General features: G+C 45.7%; 1 protein-coding gene across 2 annotated transcripts in view; it reads left to right on the top strand.

The window, feature by feature from the left end:
- vwa8 (von Willebrand factor A domain containing 8) overlaps positions 1-21,957 on the top strand; it is a 52,571-nt gene extending 30,614 nt beyond the window's left edge. The window contains exons 31-45 of one of the 2 annotated variants that reach the window (XM_076155425.1): positions 285-349; positions 454-579; positions 693-802; positions 1,552-1,700; positions 1,887-2,091; positions 2,184-2,265; positions 2,518-2,722; positions 8,161-8,269; positions 8,883-9,039; positions 13,153-13,261; positions 15,388-15,513; positions 15,992-16,150; positions 18,444-18,542; positions 18,666-18,904; positions 20,375-21,957. In XM_076155425.1, the coding sequence (XP_076011540.1) occupies positions 285-349; positions 454-579; positions 693-802; positions 1,552-1,700; positions 1,887-2,091; positions 2,184-2,265; positions 2,518-2,722; positions 8,161-8,269; positions 8,883-9,039; positions 13,153-13,261; positions 15,388-15,513; positions 15,992-16,150; positions 18,444-18,542; positions 18,666-18,904; positions 20,375-20,483 (2,049 nt within the window). In that variant the 3' untranslated portion in view covers positions 20,484-21,957. Of the gene's footprint in view, positions 1-284; positions 350-453; positions 580-692; positions 803-1,548; positions 1,701-1,886; positions 2,092-2,183; positions 2,266-2,517; positions 2,723-8,160; positions 8,270-8,882; positions 9,040-13,152; positions 13,262-15,387; positions 15,514-15,991; positions 16,151-18,443; positions 18,543-18,665; positions 18,905-20,374 lie in introns of both variants that reach the window. The other variant, XM_076155418.1, reaches the window with a different exon arrangement.
- The last annotated feature ends 1,849 nt before the right edge of the window (positions 21,958-23,806 follow it).

Raw genomic sequence — 23,806 nt, 5'->3', positions numbered from 1 at the left:
GTCATCATCTGATGCCTCGATGATGGTTCAGCCATGTTGTCAGCCCATGTATATGCAGCTGTATTGTCCTAATGAAAGAGCATGGCATAATTATACAGCAGCTCAATTGAACGCAATGGACGTTTACCTAAAGAATAATATTACTTCCTTTAAAAAAAAAAATTAGAATTAGCTGATTGTCAAGTCTAACTGGCTCAGAACTTTTCAGTCAACCCTTGTAACTTGACCCTTGTTTGAAGTTCATCTGTGGTGTTAATTGATTTATTGGTTGAATTCTTTTCTAGGAAAGCTATAAAATGTGCAGTGATTTTGCCCACAAGAACTGGCTCCTCTTCTATAAAGACAATGGGTAAGTTAGGCTCATCTACACCATCAACAACACTATAGGAGTAATACTGCTCAGTCATACACTCGATTAACCTCTCACCTGTGTGTCTATGGGTATTACTATAGCAACCAGCTAGAGGTGCTGGATGTGCTGGAGGGTCAGGTTCACTCCATCTCTCTGCCCATCAACCTAAAGTCAGTCTTCCTGGTGGCAGAGGACCGTTGGTTACTGACAGAGAGCAACACCAACAAGTAAGAAACATGTCTCACATCCTTTTTCGAGGTCTTTTGACATACTTTAAATGCACTCACAACTGTGCAAAGAGTCAACTGTAACTTTAGTCTGCATCTGTGTTACTTACCAGGAAGTTCCTACTGACCAAGCCAATGCATATGGCAGCCGAAGACTCCGGAGTGTGTCAGCTACACAGCATCACAGAGGACTCGGCCAGCTCAGGCTACGGGGGCAGTTCAGGTATACGTGTACAAATGATAACGATGACACAACACTCTTTATGTAAAAAAAGTAAAAATTCAATTAGTCTGTCGGTCAGAGTTTGTGTTGGGTTCTGGTTTCTTTGGCCGATCACAACCGACTGTAGCATGTGGAAAGCTTCTTCCCCCTGCAGGTTCATTTTGGATGGAAATCCCAAGAGCGAGTTTATGTTGCATCCTGCTGCTCTTTTGTTCTCATTAAGATAAGATAAGATATGATAAACCTTTATTAGTCCCACATGGGGAAATTTTCGTATAAACAGACTCAGTACCTTTAACACTTTAACTTTAACACTTCTGTCCATTGACCCTCAAAGTCAAACCAAAACCACAAAACAAGCTTGTCCCTATCAGTATTAAATATTCTTTTTATTTTGACTTCTACATCACCCCTAATCGCAGCTGATAAGAACAGCTTGTGAAGTCATGAGTTACGTCCAACAACGGCAACGGAATTACTTCAGGAAGGTCACAAATGGGAGTAATAACTCAGTGGACTTGTGATTTTCCAACAGGGGCCATTGAACTTGGCTGTAATCTAAAAAAGAAACATATGAGCCATAAAAAGGCTTTCTGCAGTGAGCTCATTGAGTGATAGACTTTCTGCCTGGCCGTCTACTAACAACTCACTCTGTCCACACAGACTCTCCCATCCGTGTTATCCTCTCTTACCATCTCTCCCTTTTCCCTCCCAATGTGCTCTGTGTTCCCTCCCCATCCCCACAGCAGAGGCGTGTGTACCCCAGATGCTATCTTGCGACCAGCTTCCCAATGAGAACCTCAGCGCCGCCCTTGACCAGAAGATCACCTCCCCGAATCGCGTCCTGTCAGACTCCGACTCCTTTGCACGGATCGTCGTAGGCTTCCCCGACCTAATGGTGAGATAGTAGGAGACGAGTGAAGAATTCTGAGCAAGTAAACTGAGAGAATGAATGTGTGGCGCAGTGGTTGAATGAGGTGTGTCAGTTTTGGAAGTATTACACACAGCACTAGGTTACACGGGTTTACAGTTGTGCATATGGACTTGTAACATTGTGTTCCTCTCTATTTCCTGTCTTGCCCAGTCTCCTAATGAGGTGTACAGCTTTAAGAGGCCCGTTGACCTTTCACAGACGAGTAGTGGCAGCAGTGGGGCTCATATGTTCCTTCGAGGTGGCGCCCGCTTGGGCCCAGTCAAGCGACATAATTGTGTCAGTCTGCTCTCGGCTAATCAGGTGGTGCGAGCCCTCCCACCCAGCAAGGTGCCCCTGAAGGAGGTCTACCCCAAAGGTCAGAGGTTACATCACTGAAATAAGCTCTAAAGTAGAAGTGTTAAGTGTTTTTACTCATGTACTGTACATCATGTCCTGTTTGTTACCCAGATGTCACACCTCCAATGTCTGCTGCGTACCTGGAGGTGACAGACCTGAATTCCAAAAAAGTCAAATATATCCCCGTCCCAAGGTAAACACCACACACTTCTCTCGCTGTGGTATTTGCACACATAAATTGATGCTGTACTACCACCTAGTGGTCATAGTCCACACTGCAATGAGTGCAGAGCAGAGAAGTAAATAAATAATAAGTAATTCATTCACATATTCTCTGAAATAAGTTGAAACAGACAGTAATTTGTATTTATCCGCTTTATTTCACATTTACTCGGCCATTGAATTTGTATTGACTCTTTATTGTCTCCATTGTTGTGGCGGGCAGGTCGATGACAGTGTCACCGTACACAAACTGGTTGTCCAAGATCTCAGAATCTGATGTTGTGATAGCTGGGCTCAGTTCCGGTGGTGTGGTCACAGTGGATATGGGCGGATACGTCCGGCTGTGGGAGACGGGACTGGACAGTCTGCAGCGTTCCCTGATGGAATGGAGGAATATGATTGGCTCAGAAGATGGCAGACCAATACAGGTACACTATATTATATATCGTCATTTTTAAGGAAGTTAATGCAAATCAAAAAAACTGACACTTTGGGTATTGAACGCTTGTAGACTGCAGTTTCTCTTTGGGCCGCTAGATGGCAGTGTTATGTAAGCTTGAAGGACTATCAACCGCTTCTCCGCTGGGCTTCACCCTGCCTATCTGCTTAGATGGAAAGTACTGGCTGCATAACATTCCAATTTTATGCTAATGGGAATGTTTCCGGCCCTGATATTTATGACTGCACCCACACTGGGTGTTTATGAATGGAGGTTCTTTGTGGTGACGATGTAATAGGTTTGACCCTCTCCATGGGGTTAGAACATTCCAACCGTCATACTGCACACTGAGCTCAGGGGACCAATATAGACGCCATTGTTAAAATGCCCACACACACTACAAAGAGGACCTCTAGGTAACGCAAGCCCTCCAGATATAGCGTGCGCTGTTACTGTGGTTACAGAGGACAGACTTGGAGAAGACGTAACAAGGACCGATATGATCTGGACATAAAGTTGGATCCAGCATCCAGTTATGAGTTATATTTATGTTCTCCTGCGTAACAATATCTGTAGAGGGAATCGTTTTGTGAGTCCCCTGAATTCAGTCCTATCAATTGCTGCAACAGTCTGCAGAGCATCTTGGCCAAATTGAGACAAATTCCCACACTTGCGCATACCTACACACCTGTATTTCACACACAGAGCCTCTCTCTGGCGTAGATTCCTCATCAGAAAGTCTGCTTTGATGGATGCACCTCCAGTCCACTGTAGGTCAAACTCAAGACAGACTCGCCCTGTGCTCTGTTAGCTCTCTGCAAACAGCAGTGTTAGCCGTCTAAAAGCCTCTCTCTGTACCTGCTGAGACGCACTTAACTGGTCTTTACTGAGCTGTTTGCACACCTAACTTCAATATAGGCCAAACTGTTTGCATATGGTGCCTATACATTACTTTTTATCGCTTTTTAAAAGCCCCGTTTTCCTGACGCGATTGACGAGAGTAGAGTTGGGATTTTTGACCAAAGTGTGAAATTTCCGGGGTTGTAATGTAAACTGGATTGGTTCTTCTCCCCCTTGTGTTCCGTGTGTGTGTGTGTGTGTGTGTGTGTGTGTGTGTGTGTGTGTGTGTGTGTGTGTGTGTGTGTGTGTGTGTGTGTGTGTGTGTGTGTGTGTGTGTGTGTGACACGCAGGTACATGTGCTACTCGCTTGTCTTGAGTGTTCACTTGCCCCTCTCATCACTCAAGGACATTGCTCCATTACCATCACCCTCCCAACATCATCGATACACACAATTCTATACTCACACATACTGTGCACAAAGGAGACGCCAGTCATCGTCTTTCTGCACAAAGATCCAATGATAAATAGATTCTCTAGATGACAACACATGTCACACATGCTTCTCGCTGTATCTTGCATTTACATTCACGTTTATGTACCCACTCACTCATCCTGATACTTAATATAATAGAGCTCATTGTGTACTGATTTTTTAGAGATTTCTTCTTGCTGGCCATCTGCCACGCTGATCCCCCCCTGTCCTCACCCCGCTGGAGCAACCATCTCAGTCAACACACACATATTTACCCATATTTATGTCTCATGGTTTGGCAAATGATGGTGCTCTAAGAACATGTAAATCATGTTTTAATCACATAGTAAGATGCTGAGACGCATGGAAAGTTCCCACCTCACAAAACATATAAAAAAAGTACAATTTACTTTGGAATTTATTATTCCCACACACATGCGTGCAGACATTCTCACGTAAAGGCTTAGATTCACGCATGTATGGTATGTGTGCCTATACATTCTCATGTAAACACACACAAGTTCATACACAGGCTTGAAATCCCCCACAAACTTACACATGGTAAACACAAATGCACATTTACAGATTGTCATGCACATGCCACACACACACACACACACACACACACACACACACACACACACACACACACACACACATTCCCACACATACGCACTGAAGTTTGCGATTCACTCTCGCACAAAAGCCACACAGCCCATCATCCGTAAATCACACTCTGTATAGGTATTTAAAAGGAGAATCAAAAATTTACGAGCCTATTAATCCTGCAAGACAAGACATGGACTGTGGATGAGGGAGACAGAGACAGAGTGGAAAAAAAGAGAGAGAGTGGTAAAGACCTCATTGAGAGACAAGGGTGTGGTAGAAACCATCGATTCCCACAGTCATAAAAATGTAAGTTCCTCAGCTAAAGCCCCCTTTCCTCTCTCTCTCTTTCCCTCCATCTGTTTTTCTGTCTTTTGCAGGATTGGTGTGCCGTCCTTAGCTTACAGTTTAACACCGGGCTCTTTCGTCAAAGCAAACACTTTCATGCTGGGTTTACATGCCGTTTCTGCCACACACACTAACAGGAGTATGAAGGGATTTTTTGTTTTGCTCAATATTTTTATTGAAGAAACCATCTGACATAACAATGAGCATGAGGTTATGAGACAAATGAAGGGATTCTTGTCGTAGTCTTGGGGTCTTACAGATGGATTTTCTGCTCACCGCTGTGGTGCCAGATGGTTAGAGCCAAAAAATATCAGAATTAGGCTCAAGTTGAGACTCGATAAAAAACAGTTCAAAAGATTTGCATGTGGACTTTAAACGCTGACACACTGACTTATGACTTCACTTTGCATTTAAGCATTTGAACTTTTGATGCATGACTTTAAATCATGTACCTGTTCAACCAATGCTGTGGCGCTCTTTAACAAGAAGGAAAAAAAAACACGTAAACCTGATCCATTTCATTCACATAGACAAAAGGTTGATAAGAGGAAACATATTTTATTTTACTTCATTTTAAATGTTTCCATTAAGTTATTAATATAATTTGTTTTTAGTTCTCAGGTAAAGAATCCCAATTGACCTGGGGAGAACAATTACATTGAAATGTGACATTTTAAAGGTTTTTTTTATCAGAGAAGTAATAAATACCCATTTTTAAACGGCATATCTGACCTAAGTAAACAATACAAGTTATGACTCAGCCATTAGGTATGGAGGGCATTGTGACGTGTTGAGGACTCAAAAATCAAAGTTTAGGATTCGTGACAAGAGGTAAGGTCATGTGAGTGAGTGTTCAAATGTTCTGACGCAGTCCGGAGAAACCGATCTTCCCAATGTCAGGCCCCCTGCTGGGAACCATGTAATGTGACACAAACAAACAAACCACAGAGCCATGTGCTCGGTGCCCGTATGACTCATTCCTTCTCGCAAACACCGTAGCAACCCGAACTAAGGGCGCCTGCTTGTAAAGCCACTCAGAGCCCAAAATGAACACACGGTGTGAAATATCATTCAAATCCCAAATGTAACGAGGTAGTCACTCTTTTACTGGTTTGGCTGAGCCAGAATAAGCCCCCTTACCAGAATGAAGACACATTCTCAATTCAAGCGGTCACCAACATGAGTTTTGTCTATATTTGGTGTGTTTTGGAGGCTGGTTTAGATAATATCTTATTAAAGTTGCCCTGAATTCCGGGTTGTTGTTGTTGTTGATTCTGTCTCTGAGCAGATTTCATTGACCTATATTGACACAATGAGTATCAGTGCGATGGCCCCGACGGAGGTAGTGCTGTGTTGACAGGGGCGAGCAGTGTGTGTGTGTTGTGTTTACTGGGTGATCTTAATCACGTTCATAAACACTGACGGAGGATGATGCGTCTAGCAGGAGCCGAGCCTTTGAAGTAGCATTCCTGTGCGTCAGATGGCCGCCATACATGGGACAGGCATGTGCACAGCAAAGCTCCGGCTCTGTTGCTGTGCTAGTCGTATGTAAGCGTATGACTCACACACACACGCACACAGAGACACATATGCATTAGGCTGTAATCAGAGGAGCGGTCATATGGCAGAGATGAGCTCCCTAAAGGTGAGCTGTGGTGACGCCAGTGGCTCAAAACCTCTGACCCTTTACCTCACCACTGAACTATGGCACTTAGCTCTCTCCGGTTACCGAGGTGAGCACACACACTTCCTTTGCACGGTGATATTTCAGTGAGTATGTACTGATACGCAGAGTTGCTGTGGTTTTGTGGCTGTATGTCAGAATTGGGATGTGTGCCATTTTAAATTGCCTGCGTTTAAGACACTGATTACTGAGGCTGTCTCTTCCATTATCCCTCCTAATATGGCTAATAAAGATTCCCTCATGTATCCTAGATCTCTAAGGACAACTGCTGACATAGCTCGGGGTCATCACAGTATAAATGTTGGTATTATGTCAATGCTAAACTCCAAGGAGGGAAACCTGGAGAGTCTGAATTTGATTAGTGTCTTTTGTTTTTCCTTGTCAAAGGGTGGAAATTTGGATTCTTCTCAAACGCAGCATGAACCAATTTAGATGTGATAGTGAGCAAAATATGTAAAGTCAAGATGGCTTCAGTAAGGACACTTAGTAAGGACACTCCTGCGATGACTCTTACACTATTCTATGATGACATTCACACATGGATGAAGTTGGCCTGAGCTGTCACCCTCAATTAGTATTATCTGGTGTTTATAATCTGGTATTGTGTGTATCAGACTGACCCTCCTAATCCGCACTAAACATAGAAAGCGCTTGCTGATACTGCGGCCATTCATCTGTGTAGCTGCGAGCGTGTAAGAGCTTTAGTAGGGCGTGCAAGTTGGAGCTGTGGGCCGTTGGGTCAGTGGAGGCGAGAGGAGTTCCCCCCGCACAACCGTTGCTGCTCTGTCCAGCTGCTCTGTCCAGATAAGTCTCAGTCCAACCGCTCACGCCAAGAAGGAGTAAGCACAAAGCAAGAAACCTGTGAAGATCAGCAGAAACGCAGCCGCCCGCCATAAACAACAAAACCTCACCATGCGCAGATGATATGCAGAGCCAACATACTCTTTGTTTCCCCTTTTCTCTCTCTCTCTCTCTCTCTCTCTCTCTCTCTCTCTCTCTCTCTCTCTCTCCCTCATGTATAGCAGAGTCTGAATGTGTGTGTGTCTCGGTGTGAGAGCCAACATGCTGACTTTGGCTCACGGGGTGATATTGAGACATTGCTGAATATCCAACGCCTCCAACGCTCGCTGTCTCCCATCCATCCCTCTCTGTCGCTCTCCCACTGAGTCTGTTCTGTCCATCACAGTAAAGTCAAAGATGGAAAGTTAAATATCTTCCCTCTGCTGAGAGGTAGAGAACAGAGCGAGTGTGTAGCAGGTAGCTGTTTTGGTAGCAATATAGGAGTGTAAGGAAGGGAAATCGGCAATCTAAAAGCTCTAATAGTGGGATCACTAGCATTACAAGCTGATGGGTATCCGTGCGTTCGTCATGGATGTTCCTCATGTGTGACCACAAGAATATGGGAGAAGCGAATGGGAGATGAATTCAAATACACATTAATAAAACCGCAGCAATATTCCTCATATCTTTTGACAGATCACCATCCAGAGGGACAGCGGCATGGACGTCACTGCCCCAAAACACGGCAAAGTCGACGCCAACAACGACCCTCATGTCGGGGGGAACCAGTGGGCAGGAGGCACAGGTGGGTTGTGGGTGTTTGAATGTTGAATAATCTTGTCCGGTATTTTCACTGTAACAAGCAACTGAACGCATTTGTTTGTGCAAAGCTTTGTTTTGGGGTTGCTCCCGTGCAAAACCGCTTTTGTCCAGCTTTAATAAGCCGTGTTGCTTACCGCTTCAGTAATGCTGTCGTTCAAACGCCATCCATCTGCCAAAGACTGAGATGAAACGAATCGCAATATTTCAGGTCTAAGCACTGTAATAGATGGCAGGTGAGGACATGAATGGTATTTGGAAGGGCAAGACACCTCAGCGTGCAACATTTGAGTTGCCCTTAAGCAAGGCACATAACTCAACTGCTCCAAAGAGAGGAGTTGCTCAGTGGCCCCGGTCAAAAGCCACGAGTGTGGTTGGTGCTGGGTGGCTGCCAGCTGGGACTTTGTGTAACCGCATCATAGTCAACAAGGGTGTTTGCTGGAAGTTTGAAGAATGCCCTGCTTCCTTTCAAGGTTCAGATATATATAGGGGTGAAGCACACACATTCAACATTCTAGTACATTAATAGGAAGTCTGTTTGGCTCCAAAAGCACCAGATCAGAACATCCCTAAATATTTGGACGTCTGTCTCCCTGCAGGTGGCAGAGACACGGCTGGCCTGGGTGGCAAAGGGGGTCCCTATCGCCTGGACGCAGGACACAAAGTCTACCAGGTCTCCCAGGCGGAGAAGGACGCCGTTCCAGATGAGGTTCGCCGAGCGGCCCGTGAGATGGGAGAGAAAGCCTTCAAAGAGAGGTGGGTCTCTGTTCAAACATCACACAGGCTCACATTGGGAAATCATTCCGTTCCGGCACAGGAAGGTTCAGTGAGATGAACACAGCCTGATTCAGTTTGCTCCTGATGTGGGATACGGAGCGCACAATCCTCTCTGTGCTGTCAGGGGGCGCAGAGGGAGCACCGATGTTTTTTTTTCCAGCATTCACTCCTCTTGGGAACGACCCAGATGTGCGACGTAGATGATGTGTGTAATGTCCAACAGGTGCGTGTGACTGTGTGTGTCTCTGTGCGGGATCCTGATCAGTAAACCTTCTCAGAAACAGGCAAAGCTGAATGGACAAGTAGAGGCAGTCAATCCCATAGGGCAGTGTGTGAATGTGTGTGTGTGTGTGTAATTGTGAATGCTCATGTCTGCGTCAGGGTGGAGGGTTGAGAGGGCACTGCTTTCAACAGCTCCACCATGAAGGCCTCCTCTGTTCTCTTTGGTTTCAAACACTCTCACCCTCCTCCCTCCTCCTGTCCTGCATACTCCTTCTCACACACTGGCTGCTTTCACTCTCGCTCATCTCTCTCTCGCTCATCGCTCTCTCTCTCTCTCTATTTGTTTTACTCTTCAATCCATCTCCATCCACCTGTCTTCTCCCTCTCCGCCGCCGCCATCTGTGCTTCTCCACACGTCTCCCCTCTCTGCCCTCCTCCGCTGTCCTCTGCCCGTCTCTCACTTATTCCGCTAAGCTCAGAGTGAATCTTGTTGCTACACGCTGATAGTCGGCTTCCAAGTATCCGTCACTGCTCTCTCCCTTCTCAACCTGCCTCAGAAATGCCCACAGATCGGGCTGAATGCCTTTTCTTTCCACCTGGATGTTTGCTGCTACAGATTACCTCATCGCCTGTCAGTCCTGTTCTTTTTCCACATGTCCTCATTCACAGATCTTTGCGGTGCAATCATTTGTTTACTTAGCTTTGGGTTAAGTATCAATCAAGCTATCATCCTTTCCATGAGTACCTGACATGCACGGGAAATAACAGGCACCAGTATGCACAAAACAAAACACCTCCAAGTTCACACACACACACACACACAGAGACACACACACACACACACATTCTGGCTTTGTTTCTACTATAAAAGGGGAATTCAGGGATTCGCAAGCAACAAAATGTAATACAAACAATCAATTCTTAAATGTCAAAGCAATGTAAACAAAGAATAGTATTTCAAGAACTGAAATGTAAACAAGTGTGCCTGACAAATTATTGATAAGATATGATTCTTTTGGCAAAAACGTTTACCTCAAGCGTGACCTGATGTCAGCTGGGAGGATGTCCCACAGACACTGGCAAGAACTCCACACACACGTGCACACACACACACACACACACACACACACACACACATACACACACAGGCTTTTGAATTCAACTTGGACCCTTTTGGCCCTGCTTTGACGGTTCTAACCACTAAGTTAGAGCAACATTCAGTATGTCTACATGCACACTGGAGTCCAATGTTCTACTGCGATTAAGGCCTGTACGCTGAAGGAATTCATACATAAACACGAGTGAGTGGTTGTAGTATTATAGGTGAGGAAAGACCTGCTGCTGAATTACTCAAGTCCATATCACACACTGATGTGTCTGATCCCAGAGAGCTCATTCTATCCTGTGGTGGTGATGACACACAGCTGATGGGGAGTCTCCTCCGGAACCACTCAGGTATAAGGCGCAGTGTGTGTGACTTGGAGGGAGGCGGCTGTTTGCGTAGTGTGTCGGTGGCAGGGAGTGCCGGCCCAACTCCTTGTTTTTGTGGTTGTGGGAGAGGTTTCAGTGTGTTGTGTCCATCAAGAGCTAGAAAAAGTCTCTCTCTCTCTCTCTCTCTCTCTCTCTCTCCCTCCCCCTCTCTCCCTGTCTGTCTCTCTCTCTCTCTCTCTGGCTGTCTCTCTCTCTTCCCTCTTTCTATCTTTAAGTGCTTTTCTGTCTCCCGTTTTAAGTCAAGGTTCAGGAATTTGGAGGAAATACCCGTGGCCACTGGTCAGTCTGTCTGCTCGCCCCCCACACACACACATACACACACGCACACGCAGGAATGTGTGGAGGAAGCCACAGTGTGCAGTGGGTTGACATGGTGTGAGTGTGAATGCATGTGAGTGTGGTACATTATCTTCAAGTGTCATTATTTTCAGTTTTCCTAGATTATCTGGGATCATCTGTATTGAAAATCTTCACTTTTAACTCTTTTCTGATCAACAAATCCATTTTTCCAACATCTGTGTGAACTTTTGGTCATAAGTTTGTCTACAAGTAAGTTAAAGATATTCTCTGACACACTCTACACACTATCTGATGTAAAATACACTAAAATACACACTCTATTCAGTGTTAAAATGTCTGAAATGGCTCACATATGACACACTGGGTCTAAACTGTCACTCAGTGCTGTTACGGTCGTTACTGTTGCATTCATGACCTCCGCCTCATCCATCCAAGCCTTACCTGGGGGGGAGCGTTCATCCTTACTTATTGTTCTAAGCTTTACAGCGATGAGGTCAGAGTCTAGACACCAAACACCAACTGTGTCCTCACTCTCCACACTAACTAACCCTCACAATCGTCTTCACATGATTGCACACAGTTATTAGAGGGTTTTAACATGGATCCAGACATTTCAGTGAGGAAATATGGAAAACACACCTAAAGATGTGGCGATACACACATATTTATGGTGTGGATGTGGGCAGATAGCATCACGCAGGCACGTTCCCTCTGTATTTGATAAATACAGCCACTCAGTTGATTAGTGTGTTCATTTAAATGGAAGATTTTGAGCTGTTCTCACACACATTTGGCGACACTGCCCACAGATGCTGCTATTGTTTCACAGTTTCTGTCGTACTGTTTTGTTTCTTACCCGATTTGACCGGTCCATTTACTGTGACGCCCCTTATGACCACACTGGTTATGAGTCTTCATCAATCAGCCCCTGAATCACTCTTTGACTAATGAATTTGGTGTTTCAGAACTTTTAATAACTATGAGATGTTCAGCCTCACTGAAGCCGCTTTCCCAGTCTGTTTTCCTTTATTGAGGGCTTTTGAAGTGAAGGTGTGGTTTAGCCTAATGCACACACCTGCAGAGATCATGCTCGTAGATGTCTGCTGTGTGTGTGTGTGTGTGTGTGTGTGTGTGTGTGTGTGTGTGTGTGTGTGTGTGTGTGTGTGTGTGTGTGTGTGTGTGTGTTTCATACAGTAACACAAAGAGGTTTTCACGATTGCACGGTTGATGCAGTAGCAGTCTACACAATATACCCATCTGCCTCTGATCTCATGCAACCGGTGACACACACGCACACTCACACACACACACACGGAGTGTTGCAAGCTGTGACACATGAAGTCGGGGCCTCTCCTCCACCGCACGATCCCTCCTGCTGTTTTGAAGTGGCTGTTCTTTATCTCCACTGTGGTCACGGTCTGATTGTCACCTGAGGTTTCAAAGAAAATGACTCCACCTCCCCTCTGCCACTCTCTGTCTTGCACACACACGCACACACACACACACACACACACATCTAAAGTGTCAGTGGCTCTAATCTATATGAACAAGTAAGACCCTTCCTCCACCCAAGGTGTGTGTGTGTGTGTGTGTGTGTGTGTGTGTGTGTGTGTGTGTGTGTGTGTGTGTGTGTGTGTGTGTGTGTGTGTGTGTGTGTGTGTGTGTGTGTGTGTGTGTGTGTGTGTGTGTGTGTGTGTGTGTGTGTGTGTGTGATTGTCATACCCGCACACTGGGATTATACAGGTAAGATGTCCTTGGCGGGGCTCGGCCCACCTGTGCTCTTCTGTCCCACAAGTATGTTTTGAAGGAAACACACACTCAAATATGTGTTCCAGTGCTTATTGTATACACACATAACCCTGTGTCAGTCTATCCACAGGTGTCCTCGAATGATTTCTTCTTCTCCTCTGCCTCTTGTTATAAATTTGAAACAATTGGAAACAGAAGTGGAATGATGATGATGTTTGTCTTCTGGTTGACTGAGGTTCTAACGTGTCAAAGCAGAGAGTGTGTATGACCCTCTGGGCTTCTTGTCTCTGCCTGCACTCTAAATCTCTTTCCTTTTCCCTCCCGTCTCAGGTTGAAGGAGATCGACATGAGCGAGTATGACGCAACCACGTACGAACGCTTCTCCAACGCCGTCAGCAGGCAAGTTCAGTCCCTACGCATCATCCTGGACAACTTACAGGTGAGCTTCACGCCAAATCAAACCCTCACAGTTCCCTCGTGTAGATGTAATAAATTAACTTGGCTCAAAGGCTGTGGCAGCTGAGGTTTCCGTCCCAAACGATTCAGGTTTGTGCCCAAGAAGCCTTTCATTTTATCTCAATAATCTATCATAGCTCAGAGGTGTGGTTCTGTCACTGCACAAGCACTATGGTCCACTTTGTGTGTGTTTGCAGTTGGATTGTTTCTTATTCAAGGGACTTCACATGGAACAAATGCAGATATTGTCCTTAAAGTTACACTTAAGTGAGTTAAGATCATTTTTCCACACAGCTTGATGATGATGATGAAACAATAAAAGAAATATAGATGCTATTTTCCATTTGCTTGTATGGAATTTGTGGGTTTGAACCTATTCTGTGTGGTATTGATGTGTTTGTAATAACGCATCTATCGAAAGATTTGTGGGATTGAAGAGATTACACAAACTTCCCTCTTCCTCTCTCAAATTGCACTCAGTTTCATGCTTGTGAGCCAGTAGGCAATAGTCCACGTGCCGCAAAAGTTGATGGATGACCGCATATGACCCCGCACATGACGTTAGAGCAGGAAAGAGGGGGCGCTGTCCCATCCCGGAACGTCCTGATTGGCTGAGGCGACGAAGAGCTGAGGGAGCGCCGGTCAACTATCCAGGATGTGATATTGTCTCATTACTTTATTTTGGCTTCGACTTTCCTCCCTTTGTCTGAGCATCTTAGGGGAACATTGTGTGTGTGTGTGTGTGTGTGTGTGTGTGTGTGTGTGCGTGTGCGTGCTTGTGTCCTTTGTGTGTTCGACGAGAGGAAAATCATGCAGCATGTGAGAATGATTACAGAGCAGAGGCGCTACACGTTGCCCCACTCCAGGTGTGAAGCTGTATTCTGTGTGTTTTCTGCTATGTGTGTGCGTGTGTGCATGTGTTTGTGTTTTCCATCCAGGTGTGTTGCATCTCTGGCTTTGAACGTGAACGCTGGTTATTGTTTGTGTTTGTCCTCGCCGCCCCAGGCTCCTTTCCTCCGCTGTAAAGACGACCAAGATTATACCAATCACAGCAGACGTGACGCTATGAAGTCATGTGTTATGCTTTAACCATACCTGGAGAGTGATTTAAGGAGACACACACACACACACACACACAGAGCTCCGTAGCTGGCAAGCGTTCAATAAGCTGATGGTGTATTGTTTCCACGGGCTCCAGTGTCTCCTGAGGGCAGCCCTTCTTCCTCCTTTGTGCTTTATCTTTCAACAATACCTGAGGTTGCCAGATATAAACACCACTCCACAGCAGCTGGGAAGAAAAGGAGGAGAAACGCACAATATGTGTGTATTTGATCCTTACATTTACTCTTTTGTGTTCATTTCCTATTGTAGATAGATGGAATTACAAGTTTATGAGATGCAAGTGTATGATTTCACTCTCACGACAGACTTGCAAGCCAAAGTTTGTGATGATGATGATGTTCAATGTTGTTGACGCTACATGAAAGAGACGCGGTAGAGGCACTTGTGAACATGAGAGAGATGAGGTCGAGGCACTTGTGATGGTATAGTCTTCGCCAATTAATGAACTTTTAAGTGATGGGTACACTGTGTACCGATTGTATCTCAACGCACGCACACACACACACACCCATTTGCTTTGCTTATCAATGATGACATCGTACGACATGTACTGTGTGCGACGCGGCGGCTAATCTTGATCCTTTTGTCCGTCACACGTCATGCGTTGTGTAAAGACACGCAAAACCAAAGGTGCGGATTGTGTTCCTTCTTTTGTCCGGCCTCTTTTCTGCCCGGGTGCTCCGTCCTCTGGGAGCAAAACGGAGACGACGGGAGAAAGTGATGCCCCTGCGTCTGTCCACCTGCCTTCCAAGCTTGTGAGAGTCGCACTCAATTAATTGGGTCAGAGCTACAAGAGCACCCCGGGGTCCTGCTCACTCTACCAGGGTTTGCAGGTGGAAATGTGTGATTTGCCGCGGGTGTGTGTGTGTGTATTTTCACTCATCTATAAACAGTATATGTATTTCTGTGTATAGTGTGTTTGTTTGTGCACAAATGCGCACACAGGCAAGCATGAGAGAAGTGTATCATTGTGTGTTTGTGTGTCAGGCCAAAGGGAAGGAGCGACAGTGGTTGAAGAATCAGGCTCTGGGTGAACTGGACGACGCTAAAATCATCGACGGGCTGACGGGAGAGAGGGCGATATACAAACGCAGAGGAGAGCTGGACCCAGAGGTACGTAGCAGTGTGTGTGGGACCCTCCAAACACACTAATCCAGACATGCATCATTCTGACCTTATCTGTCACCAGGTTCATTCCAGTGGTGTGTGTGTGGGGTGGGGTGGGGGGGGGGGGAGTATTATCATTACTGTTATTATAATAGTCCTGCCCTGTTCCTGCTCTAGCTCACACACCTGGCCCTTTGTCATGCAGGCTAGAGTAGGCCCACACACACACACACACACACACACGGTATAAAGACAGTTTGCACACAAATCACATACATAAACACACACTAACCATAATATGCATGCAGTGTTTTCTGCCGTACTTAGCTGTCGGTGTTGCATAGTTTCGGTCTCTGCTTCAATTGTGATCTTTGGTTTCAACTAAGCTGCACCAGATTCAGGAAAAGAAGTTGGTTACTACAGATTTTGACTGTCATGTCTCTGTTTGTGTGTTTGTGTGTGTGTGTGTGTGTGTGTGTCACAGCCTGGCAGCCCTCAGCAGAAGCCGAAGCGTCTGCGGGTGCTGGCTGACGTGTCGGGCAGCATGTACAGGTTCAACGGCGTGGACGGCAGGCTGGAGCGCTCCATGGAGGCCGTGTGCATGGTGATGGAGGCTCTGGAGAGCTACGAGGACAAGTTCAAGGTGAGAACATCACGCCAACCATCTGATCCCGGCAACATTGAAACCAGCAACCAGTTTACTTATGCAGAAGTTAACTTAAATGTCCTACTCAAGCATCCTGGTTTCTATGACATACTTTTGGAGTCCTTAGAGTAAAACAGGGATTATGGACAAACACTATTCGATGATTTGCCCCTAAAACGGCCTCAAATTTGCTTAAACTCCTTATTTCAAGAGGACTCGTGCCATAAATGTTTTAAAATGTCAGCTTGAATCCCAACTAAGTCTTCCCCAGGGATATTAAGTATTAATTCCTAACACTGTATCTCTGATCCTCCTCCATGAAGTTCCTGTGTTAGTAGCGTTTGCTTACTTGATTAATTTCCCAAACTGGATTCTCTACATTCTCCTATTTTTGAAATTCTATACTACGCCGTGTCGACTTTGAACGGCTTCTAATCCCACGGCCACCCACAGTGCCGAAGGGTCCGCGGCCTAAAGATAAATAAAGAATGGATTGAATGAGAGTTTGCTCACTACGTCCGACTCCTTACCTGGACTGTTCCTGCATCAATAAACCCTCTCCTTCCACTTTCCTCCTGCTTGTTTTGACTCGCTGACGTCACGGAGCTAACTAAGCTCTCGTGCTCTCCGTTCTCACCTCCTTGAGTGCCCTGGATGTTGGTGTGAAGGGGTCGCCCGTGTTGTAGCTGCTGACATGTTCGCACTGTCATTACTCTGAGTTAAACACAGCGCTTTGGGCCGAGGGACCCTCTGATCCTCTCCACCTCTAATTTCATCTGCCGCTGACCAAATGACAGAACGGGTGAGGGAGAGGCGACAAAGGGTCTATTCCGTGCATATGTGTGTGCTATATGAGGAAGGAGTCAGTTTTGAATGTGATAGATTCATAAAATTGTTGAAGAGATGGAGGACGAGAGAGAGAGAGCGAGGGAGAGTGAGTGTGTGTATGTAAAAAAGGAGACAGACTTCTTGGCCCCTGAGTGACACACAACCCAAGATACTGCTAATCCCATATCAGTGTCGCTTTCTCTCTCACACACACACACACACACACACACACACACACACACACACAGTGAATTTCAGCGCAGCTTATCACATGTCGATGCAACAGCTTTCTTTGCGTAACCCATCTTACATAAAAGTCCATCTGATAACACTTCAGACACACACACACACACCTTCACCTGTGTGACAGGACCAGCAGGTTAAAAACACAGAGAAACTTTGAAACACCATCCTGATGTATTTGTGTTGATGTTTGTTTAAAATGTAAGTTTACTGAGTTGAGGTAGAAACTAGTAACCAATGACGGGACATGAAGTGCATGTAAACAATCAGTCAGTTTATAATCATCGTCATCGTAATTCTCTACACGCATTTCCTCACCTGGCGTGCCATTAAGCAAGGCATCACAGTCACAGTCATTCCTACTGTATGTGAAATGAGGGAAGTGATCAGACCAAAAGGCCAAGAGTCAACCAAAGCAGAAAGCTCCCTGTAGGAATGAGATTGCATCAGATATTAACAAAACAAAACAATTATCCACACCTTAGCGTTGCTTCACACTGGTGACTGAAGTGTGTATGACATTCGTTAGTAATACAATGGGTCTGCAACATTGAGCACTGTTCATTTTACGTGAAGAATATAACTTCGCATAGACTCAGTCTGTGCACATGATGGTCCAGGTTCATTCTGACACTGTTACCAGCCAGAATAGCTGACATGACTTCGTCTCGGTCGGTTGCCACCATCTTTGTTTACACCGTTGAGAAAAACTAAAAGTAGTGTTAAGGTGTCGCGATGCCAACCAAGGATGATATTTCAGATCTAATGTTTCCTTGTCTGACGCCGGTGAAAATATTTCCAAACCTCACTGAAAACACACTTTTTATGTATCCAACACTAAAATAGATCAGTGTCCACCGCAGGCAGAACTGCCCTCACTACAAATAACCTGAATAACGTCTCTGCCCTGTCCACAGAGCAGTCTGTCAGCTCTTACGTAAGCCCGTTATGATGGATGGTTCACTGTACACACACTCTAGCGGGTGGTGGCTGGAGCGAGGAGAGCCTGTATATAAGTTACCATCTAGCGTTACCACACCACGGCACCCTGGACTTTCACACTAATGCCTAAATTGTCCGAAAACTATTCTCGGTCCTGAGCGCCGTTAAGTGAAGTACGCAGGATTCATGTAACACTCCTAAGTTGATATTTATCCTTTCTACGTAGTGTTGATGTTTCTATTTCTCATCATTCCCCCGTCATGTGATCTGTCCGCAGTACGACATCGTGGGACATTCGGGTGACGGCTACGACATTGAACTGGTCACAGTCCACAAAGTCCCCAAGAATAACAAACAGAGACTCAAGGTCCTCAAGGTACAAATTGCGACTTCCCCTTGTTGGGATAACACTTGGTTCCGTAATCGCCAATGCCTTCCCATCATAACGTGACCCCACCTGTGTCTTTCTCCCTCCCTCCCTCCCTCCCTCTCCGCACAGACCATGCACGCCCATGCCCAGTTCTGCATGAGCGGCGACTTCACCCTGGAGGGCACGGAGGCCAGCATCCGCGAGCTGGCGCGAGAAGAGGCTGACGAGCACTTCGTAGTCGTGCTGAGCGACGCCAACCTGGAGCGCTACGGCATCCGGCCCGAGCGCTTCGCCCGCGCCCTGACCGCCGACCCGCAGGTCAACGCCTTCGCCATCTTCATCGGCTCGCTGGGCGATCAGGCTGAGAGGTAAGGAGGAGGGAAAGGGAAGAGGAGAAGAGAGGAAGCTGAGTGTGGTATGGATGAGGGGTAAGAGGGCAAAGCTGCTGATCCTTCCGGCCTTTGTAGTCAAATCTCAGTTTAAGTCTTTGTGTGCTGGACAAAGAGGGATCAGTGGTTTCCTAGATCCTTTGCTCTGCTCTAACGCCATCCTTCCCTTAATCTCTGGCCGGGGCCTCTGACCTGCTGTAGGTCTGTCGACGACCCGCTGACTTAAAGGTTGAAATGCTTGAGCTTCAGAATGACGCCGACCTGTTTCATGCCCCAATTAAGAATGGAATCCGTGAATAGGATCAACTGGAAGAGTGGGATCAGATATGCCAAACAGACATTATACAGTCGTTTACATGAACTCACACTCTATTCAAATTGCCTCATTTGTTTGTGATTGACTTGGTTTGTGATTGAATGGATTCACTGGTCGCAAACTCCTCAACCAGCAAACAAGTGATCAGGCTCAAGTTAAAATCAGGCCTAACGCGGCTTAAACAAAGAGTGGATCGTCACCATTTTGCTGTGATATCTGCCCTTGTTTCTGTTCTGTTTTACCATCCGAGGGGAATTCCATCATGTGTTCACGTATCAAGTTAATAAGGGTTAACACAGGTGCGACACACACACACCAACTGTGTTCAGGTCCCAACAGATCAATCCCACAAAGGTTGCATCACTCGGCACGTCGATGTTACCTGAATGAACCTTTATGGCAGCAGCTGGGGCAATACACTGCTGCTGCCGCCCCCGCTGCAACAGCACGGGCACACACACACACACACACACACATTGGCTCACTGCCAAAGCTTAACGCCGGCTCACATAGGAGCAGAAATGCCAGAAGAAATTAGATGTTGCAGTTTTTACATCTGTTTTCTGTACAGATCGTAATTTAGTTTGCCACAATCTTTATTTCCTATTTTGTTTTATTTATTATTCAATTTTGAGTATTTTTCAAATCCAGTTGCTGTTATCTGTTGAATTCTTGGAAAGATCAAGCACTTTTACATGACAAACAACCGGGGTGAATGCAGGAACTTCACGCCTGCATTCGTCCTCACTTAAAACACAAACGACTCATTTAAATGCGTGAATGCAAAAGCAAACGACGGGACGGAAAAAGCAAAGAAGGAGAGAAAGAAAATCACCCTCTGCAGGATTTCATGCAAATCAGCGGAGAAGGAATGGATCTGGTTATGTTGTTTTGCTCTTTTGCTGTGTAAATGGGAGCCATTGTCCCTTTGGTTCTGCACACACTGGACTCTTTCCATGGAAATGCATCATCCCCAAATCTGCATGGCAAACAAGCTGGTTAGTCGTCTCCCCCTCTGTCCCCCCTCTGTCCCCCCCTCTGTCCCCCCCTCTGGGACATGATTCAGTTGCTAAAGTTCAATCCCCCTGCATCTGCCAGCCTCAAACTGTCTCTTCTTCTCCCTTTGTCTCCAGACTCCAAAAGACACTACCAGCAGGGAGATCCTTCGTCGCCATGGACACCAAGCAGATCCCCTTAATACTGCAGCAGATCTTTACGTCCACCATGCTGTCCAGTGCCTGAGACTGATACCAACACACACACACCTAATCCATACCTCTCACACTCAAAGCCTCCGATGAAGAAGAAATGTCCCCTTAAACTCGTCAGGGTTTATCACAACGTGTCCTTAACCCACTTCCTGCGTTAAGTTAGTACATATTTTCACTCTCAGTTGGTGGGTCATTAGATAGTGTTTTCATCCATTTTGCATGTTAGTGTGGGGTGTAAATGCAGACACACTGAGGGAATACCGGTGTGTTATTCATTGTTATTATTTACAGAGGCCTGTCTGCACAATATGAAAGTGTGTGAGTGTGTGTGTGTGACTTTGTGAAATAATGTGGAGCTGCTCTGTGGCGTCCCTGGGGGGGTTGTAGCATTGTTAAAGGTGTTCTCTGATCTTTTGCAGTATGACTGTGTTATGCTGTAAAATGACACACAGCAGCGGCAAACACAATGACATTAGATGAACGCCTGGAGCCTGGAGGTCTCAGACCCCATGTGGGGCTCAAACACACAGCCTACCCGCTTGTTCTATAACTATGTTTTTGCCAAGAGTGCAGTGACACACACACAAACACACATTTGTGCTTGTCCTATTTTGGCTTCCGAGACACTTTGCATGAACTTGAAATGGGCCTCCTCCCCCATTTGTGCTCTGTGACACAGAACAGTCCACACACACACACACACCCACTGGACAAGCAACACGCATGTGCCACCTGACAGACACTTGGATGTGGCGAGCTGCAAAAGCTTGGCTCCTGTGGAATGCTGAGACTGTGACCAGGGAATTTCCCACCTGACTGCACAAGCTCTTTAAAGGCAGCTGCTGTTGCACAACCCCCTGCGGAGTGTGTCTGTGTGTGTGTGTGTGTGTCTGCGTGTGTGCGTGTGTGCGTGTGTGTGTTCTGCTACAGCATCTATGTCAACACACGCAGCCTTTTCCTTCCTGGCTGGCGGACCTCATGACGCCCTGTGCTCTTCTCAGTCCTGCAAGGAATCTGAGATCGTCTTTCATTGCCAGACGTCCCACCCCTCTCTCTCCTCTTCACACACACACAGAAGTGGCAGATCATGGTTTGCCATAGTCTGTCAGTGTGTTAAGCTGTGCGTTCTCCATTGTCTGGTCCGTGGCGGAGTTTGTGTCGACTCACACTGTATCCCTGCTGCTCCTAATGAGGGTTCACAGCTCAATCAACCGGACTGATCAGTAGACTGACCTGATGTCATCATTAGACTACTTTACTCACTTTGCTCTGCCTCACTCTCACTCTGCTGACGGAGTGAAAGTTTCAGTGTTATAACACAAACGTGACATGGCGCTTGAACGGGACGAGATGTGTGTGTATTAAATTCACAATATAAATGTTAATGACATTCTAAAATCAGGTGTATGTATAGGATTATATACTATAGCTGTAAATTGCTTTTGATTGAATTTAACTGTAAAAGAGGAAATAATGTATTCAATTTTAATAAATCATCAACCGTGCTCATCTGACTACATCCTGGTTTGGTACTGAATGTGTATTGACATATATTTCTCTTAAATAGATAGATAGATAGATAGATAGATGGAGATTAAAATATACATGATAAGAACTTATAATAAAATGTTAAACTGGTACAGCAGAAGTCTGTGGATGCACTTTATCTGTCCAGAGTGTTATACTGCGTGTATACAATGCTCCATTGTGTTGTCATTACTCTGTGGGGGACCAAAACATTTCTTATTCCTAGTAACCGAAGGACTTCTGAGAATCTGAGGCTGTTCACTCAGCTCCCCACTCATTTCCTCCACGTTCACTTTTTCCACGTGCTGTAACGGACCATTTGCTCCTTATTGCTCTAACCCGCCCTCACCCGGCCTCCACTCCACTTCACTGTGCTGCCTTTCTCCAGGCATAAAGTCAAACATGCGCCCTCTCTCCTCATAGATTCTCCTCTGAAGGACGCGCCCTTCACCCAGTCAAGTGACCAAAGTTTGTCCTATATGTCACATGTCAAACTTGAAACATAGAAACAGTAAACATTTGAATTCTGGGTGTTACATTCATGTATTGGATATATGATAACTGCTCTCTAAACATATGGATCTGTTGTTGTTTGTTTTTATTGATGCAAGCATTGTACATGACATTGCGTATACAGTTGTAGGATATTTTGGACATGATTTTTTTTATAGAAAGAGGGGAAAGAGGAGAGAGAAAGAAGGAAGAGTGTCATTTGCCAACTTGATCCACATATGATTGATGTACAATTATGGCTCTAATCCTTCTACTACACCTTAAAAAAAGTTGTCTAAGGATAAAATCAATACGTTGCTGTCAATCAATGAGAAAAAGAGACATATATGTCGATGTCTGACTGATGTATGGCCTCCTTGATGACTTTATCTGCTGTGTTTTGCTCTGCCTTGGCCCGGACTTCCCTTTGGAAAAGCCCCAAGCACGGTGGCGATAATTACACACTCCTGCCTGTTCCACCCTGCCTCCTGTGCCACATCTCCTTTATAGGCACACTGTTTATCGCTGTGGGATTAAAGCGACAAATGGACTCTTGGGCACGCAGCCACAGTGCACACCTGGTCTGGTCATGTGCTTACAGCGGGGGGAGAAGGGACGTCTAGACTGCTGCGACGTCACATCGGTGAGTCAGTGTTGTGCAGCGTTGTGTAGTGTGTTTGTGCGACGTGTTTCCCCTTTTTACACGACTCCGCTCGTGAGTCATTCACTTTTCCTGCAGTTGCGGGAGAATCAGCGGAAATTCAAGCTGATATTTCAAAATGTGCAATAATTATTTTTAGCTGTTTTTTTCGACACTATCTCTACTTACATACTAACACAAATATGCAAGTGTGGCCTCTGTTTTAACTTAGGGGTAAAACACAGTATGATTGATCCCTACAGAGGCCACAGGCAGGGGTGGGCCGGCTACTGTGACTGATTGTGGCGACCCAGCTGGATGGACGAGGCAGAGAGGGATTGTTCCTGTGTTTCCCTGAACAGTAGAAACGGGAGCTTGTCACTTATTGCTGTAGCTCAGTGATTGATTCTCACCCTGTGGAGGAGTACCAGGGCCATGTGGGTGAGAACTGTGTGATACAGGAATGTTGAGGTCAGTAAATATGGAAAATTCCTTAGAAACATGTGTATGACATATGTGCTTCTGTGAGTTTATGTGTGATACTTTAAGCAGGAGTGCAGGAAGCTTGTATGGAGGAGGATATTATGATGTCACATATCAGGATGCTGTTTACACCTGAAGGAAAACATCACTACTGTGCGATGGGAAGAGTAGAAACTAATGTAGGAACTAGTTTAGCTTTCAGTCGGATCCTT

Source organism: Genypterus blacodes, unplaced genomic scaffold, assembly GCF_046128005.1.
Source record: "Genypterus blacodes isolate CSIRO-AG114 ecotype Tasmania unplaced genomic scaffold, CSIRO-AGI_Gbla_v1 ptg000008l_1, whole genome shotgun sequence".
Taxonomy (NCBI): Eukaryota; Metazoa; Chordata; class Actinopteri; order Ophidiiformes; family Ophidiidae; genus Genypterus; species Genypterus blacodes.
This window is presented reverse-complemented; position numbering and strand designations above follow the sequence as displayed.